This window comes from Triturus cristatus, chromosome 1_1 (assembly GCF_964204655.1).
Source record: "Triturus cristatus chromosome 1_1, aTriCri1.1, whole genome shotgun sequence".
NCBI lineage: Eukaryota > Metazoa > Chordata > Amphibia > Caudata > Salamandridae > Triturus > Triturus cristatus.
In genome coordinates, this window is record NC_140579.1 from 830138183 (window position 1) to 830152121 (window position 13939).

General features: G+C 47.8%; 1 protein-coding gene across 2 annotated transcripts in view; it reads left to right on the plus strand.

The window, feature by feature from the left end:
• LOC146871140 (proteasome subunit alpha type-5-like) overlaps window positions 1-13939 on the plus strand; it is a 79282-nt gene that overhangs the window by 24140 nt on the left and 41203 nt on the right. For both annotated transcript variants that reach the window (XM_085650300.1, XM_085650301.1), the window contains exons 3-4: window positions 7363-7489; window positions 10438-10505. In XM_085650300.1, coding sequence (XP_085506426.1) covers window positions 7363-7489; window positions 10438-10505 — 195 coding nt within the window. The remainder of the gene's footprint in view (window positions 1-7362; window positions 7490-10437; window positions 10506-13939) is intronic.

Consider the following 13939-nt stretch of genomic DNA (forward strand, 5'->3'; position numbering starts at 1 on the left):
AAAAAATCTAATTAAAATAAACACAAAATTACCTTTAAAAAAAAATATATATATAATTTTATAAATGTTAGGTTATTAAAAACCAGTGTATACAAAATCGCAAAAAAAATCACAAAGTACTAGTCACATAAAACTTCAAGTTTTGCCAATGTTTCATGAGTTCAAATCACTAGATTTTGAGTTTTTACATAAAGAACAAAAGATAAATAAGAGATTAAGATATACATCATGAAAATTGGCAGAATGATTGTCCAGTTGAAGGCTTAAATTGACTGTAATCCATACATAAGACTGTCTAAGAGCTCAGCTGGGGGAGGATTAAGCTTCTTTGCTGCACAACTCAAACATTTGACGAAACAAGCAGTCTCTCTGTAGTCAGTGACCTGTAGTGACGTGATCACGGCTCTTCTGCATGTGCGGAGATATATAATGTGTGTACTAATATGTATTGATGCTTTTTCGTCTCATCAGCCCTTCCTAGAGCACTGCACTAAATTCTGAAGTGCTCATTGGAAGTGTGGTCCATGCCTACCCCTGCACTGTGTAAGCACTGTACAGCCATGCTCTCCTGGTTGGTGGACACCAAACAATCAATCCTAGAGCTGCGTAGAATTTTAAAATGTGCTTTGCATGGAGAGTTTGTGCGTGGCTCTGCAGTGTGTAGACACTATTACGAGCCCGCTCTTTTTGTTTTTCAGTTGTGTATGGGGGCAGGCAGCAGAGGGTTATGTCATCAGTTTTAACATAGCAACAGTTTGTTCATCTCGATAAACAGTGTATCAGTGAAGAATGCAGCCAAAGTCACAAAAGTAACATATTCTGCCATAAGCACTCATAAGCAACCTCCTCTTTTCCCAAAGGCCTAAACAGGTAATGAGTAGCATCCTCAAAAACCAGAGTTATACTCATAATGTGGATTCTCCTATCGAGCCACAGGAACACACCAGGAGTAGACCTGTAGTCCGAAGGCCCCATTGCATAGGGGGAGCAGGTGTCCATACTGAGGCGGGGTGTTGTGGAGAGTACCACCTAGATCTATAGGTGGATAAGTATCCAGGCTGTGGGGAAACTCAGTAAGTGCTGAAGGGGGGTCTTGAATCCTCTTTCTCAGGCTCAGATTCTACAGCACTCTCTGTCAAAGTATTTATGTAATCCATGGGCCTTTTCCCTATGTAGTGCTGTGCTTTCGCTGGCCACACATTTATGGACTTCTGTTGGCCATTCTTTAAATGGGGACCTGCAATTGATTTCTAGGCCATTGTTATGGCCCTTTTCACTAGTATCAGTAGGAGGTCAGCAAACTTCGTTGTTGCCCTTTCACAGTAAAACACACAGCTAAACCTATGAACCATGCCTCCTGGGTTGTATATGTCCCACGACCCATCATCTGCTTTGACAGAGCCTGGAACGTGTGCGATTACTGGGTACTTCCACAGCCTATGAAAGAAATCGGCCCTCTTTGCATGGAAGTGGGCACAGCAAACCACTCCATTGGGCTGTAGCATACCTATCATATGAAGGGGGAGGAGGGGATATAAGCCCTGTGTGTTGGATAGTATGGGATCTGTATAGCCTAGCATTTCTAGAAGTTTTCCTGAGATACTCTGAAAAAACGGACCCAATCCTTGTCACAAATGGGAGTGGCCAAGGCCCACCTCCACAGTGGATTTGAAGTCTGGTCAGTGGAGTAGAATATAATGTCTGCATGGCCCCGTACAGCCACAGAAGTCGTTCCCGTGTGTTCGTACTATAAAAGGGCTTCATATAGCTGTGTGGTTGAAGCTCTGGTCTAGTGATCCCCAGAGTGTGCACATTTGTGCCAGAAAGGTCCTATGAGCCAAAAAAGAACTTTGGGAGGGGAGGAAGTCCAGGGTTGGTAGAGAATCTATGGGTATTAAAATCCTATAATAGAAAAAACACCAGAATGGTAAGACCCGCCCACTCCTACTGGGTCACTGTTCGGTTATCGCAACCCGGCACACTTGCCAACAACAAGATAAGTGGTAAATTTGGGAATGTCTTTTGCCCACTGTAGCGCCCTCCAACAGAAGTATTGTGCTACTCTTTGGAGTTAGGGCGTAGTGTTCTGTGGTTACTTAGGCTGGAAGGTCAAACCAGCAATGTGTGAGACTTTGAGCTGTTTCTGTTTGATTCTGAGCTCGCTAGGTTCCTTTCCGCTAGCGAGCACGAAAGCCATTGTGTCTGAGCTGTCACATAATACAACTTGTAATCCGGGGCACCCCTGCGTTACCTGCTTTGCGATCGTGTCTAAGGCCACCCTGAGGCTGCTGCCATTCCAGATCAAGTCTGATGACAAGCGGTCTACTTCTTTGAAATGTTGTAGAGGGAGAGTAGTTGATAAATTAGGATAATAATAAAGAAGAGGCTGCAGCATTATTGTTAGACCTGGCACCTTGGCGTGAGTTTCCCTTCCACTTTTTGATGGTGTGCCTCGATTGTTTTGCTGGTGTTGTCCGCTCAGGGCGCCGCGCCACGGCTAATCCGTGACCGCAGCGCAAGTGCTCCCTAGATAAAGTGTTCATAATTGATATACATGATTGGTTTATTGGATTCCCTGTCAGTCCCCAGTAAAGTGCACCCGGCGTGCCAGGGCCTGTGAATGCCAATGCCGCTAGTGGGCTGCAGCGCTGGTTGCGCCACCCACAACAGCGGCCGTGTAAAATGTGTCCTGGGTCTGCCACTGCAGACCCCGCGTGCAGTCCCGTACTGTCCCGCCGGCTGGGCAAGTGCCCACACCTGCCAGCCTCCAGAACCTTCCCTTAGCCTCATGTTGGTCATCCCTATGGTAGGCCCGCGGGCAGGGTGCGTTGTAGGTGTAAGGTAGGACAAGCCCTGGTTGTGTGGCCTGTCCTAGTAGTGAATTACCGCCATTATCGTGGTTCACTATTGCAAGGCTACCTGTTCCCATTAGGCCAGATGAGCTGCTGGAATTATTACACCTTATAATCCCAGCAGGCTCAGGGAACATGGTAGAGAGATATGTTTCGTATGCCTGAACTCGGAATGATAAAATACTTCTTGTAGCCAAGTTTATTTTACTATCCTGGGTTTGTAAATACGACTTTTAGAAAGTCAGTATTTACTCGCTTAATCATCTCAGCCGCCTCTGCTGTGCGTGTATCTGACGGTCTGGGCTATGTGAGTGACAGGGCTGGGGGGATGACAGGTAGCGAATGGCAGGAGAACACCTTGGTGGGAGGTGGGGGTGCCCCTTGGACTCTGAATAGGGCAGTGCTCCACCACCACAATGCTGGCTCCGCCCCCTGGGGAGCGACTGATGACTCAGCCTGCACCTGGCCCAGGACGGGCGAAGCGCTGTCCACAAGGTGCTCCTGAAGGTACTTGTCCCCTGAATGCCGGCTCCACCTCCTGTGGAGCGGCTGATGTGCCTGCCCCTCACACTGAAAGCAGAAGTCAGAGTACCCCCCAACAAAGTGCTCAGGACTGAGAACGGTTATGCGAAGGCCCCCTTGGCCTGAAAGAACAAAAGAAATGTGGTATAAAAGTAGGAGCCCTGCTCCTTGCAAATCAGAATCCTGTTTACCACAAAGAACCTCTGCCAGACTAGGAGGAGAAGAAGACGCTGGAAGGACTGGCCTGCTGCTTGCCTTGCTGAGAAAGGAGAGGAAAAGACTTGCTGAAAAGACTTTGCTGCTTTGTGCTTGAACATTCTCCAAGGGCTTGATCTGAGCTTGCCCCCTGAACTGAACCCCAGGACCAGTGGGTTCTCTGTGCTTTTGCTTGTCCTCAAATTCGAGCCGTGTGTGCATCCCGCTGGAAAGAGGCTGCGCCCCTCATCGCCCCCTCCTAGGGCCGTGACACTCAGGAGCTTGCCTGCCTTAACCCCGTGAGAGCCCCGCTCCGTCCGGAGCCGCTCTCTGTCCCCGGGCTAGGTTGCCTGCGCCCCTGTCACCGCCTGCCACTGGAGTGCGCTGAAAGCGCTGTCACCCCTCCCGCCGGAATCCGTCCGACGATCGTGATCCTCGCCGGGTCACCAGCCGCACTGACCGTGCCCTGTGCCCCCGCTTCGCTATCCTCGGAACCCCTCAGGCCGCGCCGCCCCCGCTGTGGAGACCCCCCCCCCCCCCCCCCCCCTGCACCGCCGTGCTAAGGGTCGCTGGCCGCGCCTGCCTTCCTGCCCACACCCGCTGATTGAGGACACAAGAACACTTCCCAAAGCTGAGCGTCGCACCGACCCGTGCCGACTCTCCACACAACGTTGCTAAAGGAGTTCCAGTATCGGGCTCGGGGCCCGCACCGCCTTATTTCCCCGTAACCCCTCACCGCACGCCCGTCTCACCTCCCGCTGCCCCGGAGCCGCCGGGGGGAGCTGTGCACGGCGCAGGCGCACCCACGACAGATGCGTGAGCCGCGGTAGGCCTGAAGTAAGTCAAGACTGGAATCCCCCAAGTGACATTGGTAAAAGACTAAAGAAGCATCCGCTTAAGGAACCGTTTGCCTGCTTTATAATCTGGTGGTATAGAAACAATGTTACTAGTCTTGTGATAAGTCTGCGTATTGAGAACTATTTTTATATAAAGAAGCGTATTTTTCTACATATCCCAGTCTGGTGTCCATTTCTGGGGGGATTGATGTATTTACTGTATGTATGATTACAACTGCTTGACTAACGCCTGGAGGATAGCCTTGGCTGCTCATGCCATGCACCTAGAGGGTGAGCAAGGGTCATTCCAAAGGGGTTATCCTGCACCCTGACGTAGAGGAGAGGGTCCCTGCTTGACACAAGGGCATCCTTGCGCCAACCAGAGATCCCCAAGTCTAACAATTATGATTTTAAAAAGGTGAATCCGCTCAGCAACTGTGAGGGAAAGAGAGCGCCAGAAGGTCACTTGAGAGCAGAGAGACCTCATGGCCTGTCTAATATTGCCCTCCATGACCTCTGCCATCTCATGGTAGAACTGTATTCCCAGGTGTTTGAATGTGGATGCCTCCCATTTAAAGTGAGTTTCACTAATGGATCATCCCACAACAGGGGGGTGGGGGAATCTGTCTTGATGGGAACAAGCTATTCTTCCCCCAATTCGTCTTCAGCCCAGATAGGCTGGCAAAAACTTCAGTGATCTTATTTTATGACTCCTTCGGGTAAAACAGGTCATCCACATAAAGGGAAACTCCTGCATGCCACCATTTGAAATTCCCCAGTTCCACAGATCTCTCGGGCGTACCACAAATGGCTCAATCACCAGTGTACACAGGAAGGGGAAATTGGGTAGTCTTGCCGGGTGCCCCTGGCTATCCGATATTGCTCTGATCATACACAGCCTGTATGATCTCTTGCTGTTGGGAAGGCATAGAGGACCTTAGCCCATCTGTGGAAGGTGCTTCCGAGACCATAACAGTCTTAACACCTCATGGAGGAACCACCAACTAAGCGGAATCGTAGGCCTTCTACATGTCAACTGATAAACCAGCTGCACAAAAGATTTGATCCGCACACAATAAAAAGTAAGAAAGCAATTCCACCAAGTTGTCGTAGTTTATATATTCCTTTATTCTTTGAGTTATAATTTCTTTCTTCACCGTAGCCAACGCGTTTCGTCCTATTTAAGGACATCTTCAGGGCTCATCAATTGTCCTTTGAATAGTGTACGGTTTCTTCTTGCTTTGGTCCCATCGACCTTTGACGGCGTTGTACACGGACAGAGGGACAGTTTGCCCGGGACGGATTTTACTATTTATGAGTCGACCATGACTTGAGCTTATCGAAGGAGCTTACTTTTAAAATATCTGCGTAATTACGGATTTTTGGGCGGATGTACTGCTTTGAGCGTTGCCACTACTTCGAATTGGATACATAGAAAAGATATACAAGAAAATACCTCAATAAGATTGGGTATTACGATATCCCAGTTGTACAGAAAGGATAATACGAGGTAGATGGGACCAAAGCAAGAAGAAACCGTACACTATTCAAAGGACAATTGATGAGCCCTGAAGTCCTTAAATAGGACGAAACGCGTTGGCTACTGTGAAGAAAGAAATTATTACTCCAAGAATAAAGGAATATATAAACTACGACAACTTGGTGGAATTGCTTTCTTACTTTTTATTATGTGCGGATCAAATCTTTTGTGCAGCTGTTTGTTGTGAAAGTTTCTTTCACTCATTTAGGAAACCAAGGGGTCTTGTTTTCTTGATCTTCGCACCGTAAGCCGACAACACTCCCGAGATACAAGTGCTGTATTGTATCTTAGACCTCATTTGTAAATCCTCACCTGATTAAACAGTGCACATCCGGCCACTGCTGAGGGGTCTACTCCAATATTTTAAAAAGACGCCATATATTTTGTGACATGCTACAGCCTGGGATGAAGCAACTTTGGCCGACATGGATATGGCATATAAGGAAGCCTGTTGGCAAATAGCTTTCCAAGTATGTTATAGTCCTCATTTAATATGGAGAGGGAGCAGTATGTGGATAACTGATGGGGGGGGGGGGTTCCCGGTTTTCAACAAGGTGGTCACCAGTGCCTCACGAGTTGTAGGGGGGAGACTCACGAGTTCCAACGCTTCCTAGTAAAGCTTTACTAGCTTCGGCACAGAATGGCCCCCAAAGAAGGCATACAATTCAAGTGGGAGGCCGTTTGCGCTAGGGATTTTTCCCCATACAGTGTTTAACTGATGAGCACAATCTACCAGTTACTGTTGTCCGTGAGCTCCAAATCTCACGTGAACTCTTAAAGAGGACATTATTTAAACCATTAATTGCATGAGGAAGTTCACTTTACTGAATGCACCAACACAATGCAGTTTTTACTTTAACACGATCGTGAAATTTAAAGGTGTCTGTTTTCGTTGTTTCATCCACAGTGGCTGAATGTGTTTTATTCTTTGACCTTTGTAATTGTATTGGTTTCTCCATTACTGCCACATGGTCCTGTGTCACACCATCTCAAACAATATTTCATCTTCACAAACTGCCAGAATGTGATAGTTCTCATTACACACAACGTGTGATCTGCTGCACCAGCTCACATACACTTGTATTGGCCACTGTCACCCTTCAGTGTCCCCAGAACAGTCACACAAACGCACTCGCGCCGAGGTAAGCGTGCATATACTGTAACTAGACTGTTCATGTTTGTGGCAGTGTGCACTATGGCTATCTGTACTTAATACTGTTGCTCAACATGTTGTACATGTGCTGTACTTGGATGGAGTGTCTGTAACTTTTCCCGCACTCTTAGAATGATGAAGTTCTGGTTTCCCCCACTCTGCCGAGGCGCATTTGCCTCTGTGTGCTGTATCCACTCTTTAGATTGCCCTTCATGTTGGTAGTGATGCTTACGGTTGCCCTCACTGTGTCTCCCCTCTTTTTAGCTCGGTTCCACTGCTATCGGGATCCAGACCTCGGAGGGGGTATGTTTGGCTGTGGAGAAGAGGATCACGTCCCCACTCATGGAACCTGCCAGCATAGAAAAGATTGTGGAAATAGATTCTCACATTGGTAAGCATGCCATCTGTCCGCCCCTAGAACCGCCTGTGTGGGAGTAGTACACCGCTTTACTTCGGCCTGATGGTGTACATCACTACCTGCTTTCTTCTTTGCATGTGGTAACATTCCTCATTATTTGCATTAAGATATACTTGTTTGCAAAGTGTTGCACCTGCTGTGCTGCCCCCCCCCCTCCCCCTCAGTCTTTCATGTAAGCAAATACTGAGCTCTCACTGCCGCTTCTGCGCGGCTGGAATTCACAGGGCTGTACGTGAGCACAGTCCATCGGGCACAGGGTGCTCCGGTCTGGCATCTGTATCCGGGTGTAGGCCAGTGCCCGGAGTGGTATCCAGATGGGAGGCTGTTTGAAGCACGAGCAGCTGGCAGCAGTAGCGCCCGGCTGGGTCCGGTGTCTGAGTCAGAGTGCAGTGTTCATGGGTGAGGTTCAGCTGATGTGTGACGCAGGCATGCAACATGGAGCAGTGCTTGGGGAAAGAATTGGCTTCGCACACTGACCAAAAGTAACTGCTGAATGAGGCGCAAACCCGACGTTCACTTCACCCGGAGGCTTGTTACTGCATTTAAATCTGAGAGTGATCGAGCAAGCTTACCTCTGTGCTGCAACTGTGTACGTAGCAGATGGCATGACCTTAATTTTACCTTTAGTCCTGCCTTGGTGCTGCAGACTGACGATTCTGGGGGGTGCAGGGATTACCCCCCCCCCAAAAAAAGATGTACACCCTTTTATCTCATTATTTAATTTTGCATTCATACTTTCTCCTTCAGTGACTACTTATTTGTACTCCAATACCTAGCCTAGTACCTCCTTATCAAAGTGGTGCTCTGCTGTCCGTTTAAGAGATTAGCAGATGTGCGTACACAGAACCTGGGCAGCTAATGGATATATGAACAGATGGATTGGAAGCCAGGAGTCAAACATACATGGCTTAACGTAGATGTGCAGAGACCTTCCGTCCTCCATTCAGAATGGCCGGGCTTTTTGGTTAGTTGTAATTCGTGTTGGACTCGTTGAAGAAAGCCTAAACAGAAATATCCGGGCTATGTGGTAAGCCTCGATAGGCTCTTCAGATGCTTGGAAATGAAGGGGGTTCTCATTGCAACTGGGGCCTAACTTCCAGTATAATATAACCACGAGTGAGAAGGTTCTGAACTAGGACATAGCTCGTGGCAGTTCAGGTGGTGTTGAGAAGCAGAACAAACGGTGTGGACAGTAGATATCACTGTGGCCAATAAAGGTATATAGTCTTGAAAACCAGGATGACTAACTTGAGCTACTTGGCGAAAAGCCAACCCATCCGATGGAACGGAAGATTGGGGATTGCTCCTACGGTACTACCATATCTACTTCTTTCATGCTGTCTGCTTTGCTAACCAGGTCCCCTGCTCCCCACAGGCAACGAGATACCTTTACAGTGCTCCGCCACATGTAGTAGCCTGAATTGTGAAATATGAAACAACAAAACTCGAATGAAATACATTATGTCCTCCGTCTCGCTCTTTGCACTGCAGACACAGGATGCTTAAACGTTCTGCTCATGCTGGTTAGAATAATTGTTAACAGTTGAATGAACTTTGATGATCTCTGTGATGTGCCCATTTAACAAACCCCCAAACACGCTGTTGTTGCCGTATTGTATTATATATCGGCATACATTACTGGCATTATGCCACAAAAAGATATCTTATATCCCCATGCTTTTATTGAGTTGTGGCGATTCCTAAATTGCCCCAATAAATTCCTGTCCCTCATTGAAGGACCAGCAAATTGTAGTGTTTTTAAATGTCCCGTCAATGTACATTTACCGCTTACATTGATGTTTCTTTTAAATGACATAAGCTACTTAAACTTGAATTTTTAAAAGTCTTGAGTCTTTGTTATTTCACCAAATATTATGCATTTTTAATTGCATGACCTATTTTTCTTGCAAATGCATTGTACACTTTACATGGTGCTGTATCTGCTTCCTGTCTTTGCAGGTGATCACAAAAATGTAAGATTGAATTAACTGTAGGCCAGGGCTTTAAATGGGATAAGAACGGGGGAGGGGGGGGGGGGGTGTCAAAGGGGCGTGGCCAATGTAAATAAGGGTGTGTCTTAAAAACACGTAAGCGAAAAAATCTGTGCTTAGCATAGTGTGCTGCCCGACTTGTATTTTGCTGTTTGTCATTGCATCAAATGATGATTCAACAAGTAACATCGTACCTACAAGAAGTCAAGGCTATCGGCTATGTCAATGGTTGTTAGTTGCATAAGATAAATAAGCAGCAACTATAACTTGTATATAATATTGAAAAAGCTTAGACTTAAATGGTGACACCACGACAATGTTGATGCTCCGAGTTTCAAAAAGAGAATGGAAATCCAGAGAGAAAATGACACACTAAAGGATTTCCCTTGCCCTACAACACTCACCTGGCATGACTTAATGCCGTAACTTCTCCAGTAGCGAGAAGTGAGCAGTGTGAGCACGCACACATCAATGTGCCTGCTGTCACTGCACTTCTCCACTGGTGTGAAGAGCAGTGTGAACAGCGCACATGGATTTGCTCCTGTCACTGCAGTCCGCCTGTGCCAGGGCACAAAACAGACCCCGATAGAGACCCGTTTCGAGGCACCCTTAAAATAAACTGCCGGTGCCCAGCACCAGTGAGACCCGGCCCACTTAAAGCCCTGCTTTAGGCACATAAATGTATAAAGTCTTCGCATTACAAGTATTCGATAAAATGTTAATTGTAATTGTTCCCAAGACTCTGTCATTGAAGCTTTGGAAAATAAGAATAATCTACATAGTTACCTCTGCTGTTTCACCTTTGTCCCAAGTCCCCGGTGAAAAGGCTTTCAAATACTTTTTTGTTTTTTTGCCTCCAGGGCACAATGTTGGATTTCTCACCTCTCTGAACCTGCAGACCGCAAACACTAATTCGATCTTCTCTTTCAGGCTGTGCCATGAGTGGATTAATTGCTGACGCAAAGACTTTAATAGACAAGGCAAGAGTGGAGACACAGGTAAACTTTCCGATCTTTCAATGAAATTAGAAAGCCCATTCTATCCGTTACCTGACCAAGAATGCGGCCACATGCATCGTTGCCCGAAATAAAAAGCCTTTCTCAGAATAACTGATAGCGTAAGTCACATATGGGGTATATGTTTCAGGGCAAAGAATAGTTCAAGGCTTGTGCTAGACATGTGAACTCTACTCTGCATAGCGGAGTCCTTTGGTCCAGTAGTTTGGCCCCACGGCCTCTTCTCCTACGGTGTAAAGTGCCGGGCACAAATATTTTTAACCCGTTCGACGCTTGTGACGGAGCGGTTCCGTCACGTGCGTCGGTTGCGCTGTGCGCATGACGGAACCGCTCCGTCATGGCCCCGCCCGTGCACGGAATCTTCAGCGCGGCGCAGAAATCCGCGCCGCGCTGAAGGGGTTAAAGGCAAGACTCCCTTAGTTTCTTTATCTCGTCAGTGTTAGCTGTAGGGGAGCAGGCCAAGTTCACCTGTTTTGGAGTTGGTTTCGGAATTAATTTCACGTTATTACGCTAATTAAACGTTGCTGACCACTTGGATATAGTTTTTTTTAAGTCTGCTAGCGTAGGCTGCGCGCATGCGCAGTCTCGCTTGCGATACTTAATGATATGGGGTATTTTCTGTAAGGGGCATTAAGATCCGCCCCTCTTTTTCCATTGGCTGGTGTCACCGTTTATGCTAAACAGTGGCCTGCCATTGGAAAAGAGCTCCTTGTGACGTATTCCCTTGGCTTTTTCGGCCGTCCCATTTGGACGGCCTCGCTTGGTTCGCGTATGTCGCAAAAGGTTTCTTATCTTTATGGGGCCAAACACATGGCCCCATAAAGATAAGCAACCTTTTAGCGGGCGAGGCCGTCCAAGTGGGACGGCAGAAAAGGCGAACGAAACGTCATGGCGAGAGTCATTGCGAGCGCTTGGTCCTGTTCTACCCCCACCCGCCCTGTGTCCTACTTTGGTCCCAGAATCGGTGTTCACTTATCACCACAACCAGGCAGGAGATGTCTAAACACTTCCGGCAACATAAAAACAGCATCACTGACAAACCAACAAAAACATCTCTCAAATACGTTCAACAATCGCACGCTAGCTTCAAGCTTGGTCCCCACTCTGATGCGCGAGGAAATGCTAAAAATAGTAATGAAGCTCGAGGGTGACGAATACCTCAGAGAATGGGAAGTTTAAAAAGTGAGAATGAAAACTTCACTGTAAAGTGCTCTAGAAAACAGGCGCCATCAGATTAATTGGACTAATTTCTGCTTTGCAGCGCTCTGTTTGATACCAGGTTGTGAAGCGCTACTGGGTTTAGAGGGTAAGGGAACAGAGAGAGCAGGAAAGCAAGGGACTTGCTCGGGGTCACACAATTTTCTTAAGTGATGGGCAGAGCTGGGATTATAAACCCATCTTGCTGGTTCCATATCCGGTGATCTGAAGTCCAGGCTGCATTTCTTGCTCTGCTAAAGGTAGACGTGTGCAGAGATGAAATGAAACGTAGACTTATAAAGCGCGAATTGCTGCCCTGAGGCGTCCAAGCGCTACCTAGAGTGTGGTCATTTTGTCAGAGGCGGTAAGCTGGGGGTTACTCATGGGCGTTAAAAAGAAATGTCTTTAGTTGCTTGTGGAAAGAGAGCAAATTGGGGTTGGACCTGAGTTGAAGGGGGAGGAGGTTCCACATCTTGGCGGTGTTGTAGGAGAACATCCTGCCACCAGCTCTGGCTCTCCTGATTCTGAGAACCGTGGCTAAAAAGGACTAGCTGAAGCGAAGATGTCTCCTAGGCTGGTACTGTATAATAAGTTCACGACTAATTACCGGTCCTTTGTGCCACAAGGCTTGATGGGATATGCACATTGCCTTAAAGGCAATTCTTTGCCGAACCGGCAACCAGTGCAGGCTACTCAACCCAGGTTTGGCTGACAATCTCCGTGGCAGCTGGAGCAATGTGCGAGCTGCGCAGTTTTGGACAATCTGCAGCTTGCGCAGTGTGTAGTCGGGGGCACCGAGATAAAGGGCGTTGTTAAAATCCAGTCGAGACTGGATCAGGCCTTGAACGGCCACCTGCTTGGCCTCCATAGGTAAAAGTGGGAGCACTTTCTTCAGCATCCTAAGGTGGCCGAAACAGGTTGCAGAAAGCCTGATGGCCTGGGTGTCAAAGGTTAGGGCTCTATCCAGCCAAACCCCCAAGCTTTTTATGTTGTCCTTTGGTACAGGGGGGGGGGTACCTAGGCATGGAGGCCAGAAGGAGTCGAAATGCAATGGAGCAGCGGGGCCCATGAGCATCAGCTCAGTTTTATCCCCGTTAAGCTTAAGGGAGGATCTCGTCATCCAGCTTTTTACCTCCTCCAAACATTTCCTAAGACCCATTTGTGCAGGTTGGCCATCCTCCTGAGCCAAGGATACCACTAGCTGAGTGTCGTCCGCATATGAAATGATCTTAATGCCAAACGGACGAACAACCTCAGCCAGTGGTCTCGTATAGATGTTAAATAACGCAGGGCTTAGAGAAGAGCCCTGCGAAACCCCACCGCTCAGAGGTTTACTGCAGGAGACCGTATTTCCTTCAAAGATCTGAAAGGATCTGTTGCTCAAAGGATTTGAGCCAGAGTATTGCCCTGCCTGGGATTCCAACATCAGAAAGAAGACATAACAACATGTCATGACTGACTGTGTTGAAAGCTGCACTCAGATCGAGGAAGACCTCTGCCACTGAACCCCCTCGATCCAGGATCCTTCTGGTTTCCTCGGCGACAGCTAGTAAGGCAGTCTCCGTCCCATGTCTAGGTCGAAAACCCGTTTGGGTTGTATCCAGCAGCTGGTTATTCTCCAGAAAGTCCACCAGGTGAGTGTTGATATGTTTCTCTAAAATCTTGTTCACCCAGGGAAGCAGGGAAATGGGGCGGTAGCTGCTAAGGTCGCCAGGGTCGAGGCTGGGTTTCTTCAGCAGAGCGCGCACCATAGCCTGCTTCCAAGGGAGTGGGACTATGCCGGAGGTGATGGAGGCATTAAAGAGGTTCCTAATAGTGGGGAGGACAACCTGCATTACCGAGATAATTGCCTCTGGTGGAGCTGGATCGCATGGGGACCCTGATTTTACTTGCCGAGCCAGAGTTTCCAGGGCATCCAGTTCTAGCAAGGGAAAGTGTTCCAGGGTTGCCGTGGTTTGAGGGAGAACCATTACCGGACTTGGCCACGGATGAACAGCGGAGTGAAGATCCATGGCAGAAAGTGAGGAGTAAATTTTAAGGACTTTTTGGTGGAAGAATTCTGCCAGGTTGTTACAATGACCTACCGTCTTACTTGGATGCATAGGAGGAGGGTAAGGTTTTGTGAGGCTCTTTACAATCAAAGATTTATTTGGGCTTAGATTTTGCCTGCATGATATGTGTGGAGAAATAAGTTGCTTGGGCAGCTTTTATCTCCTCTT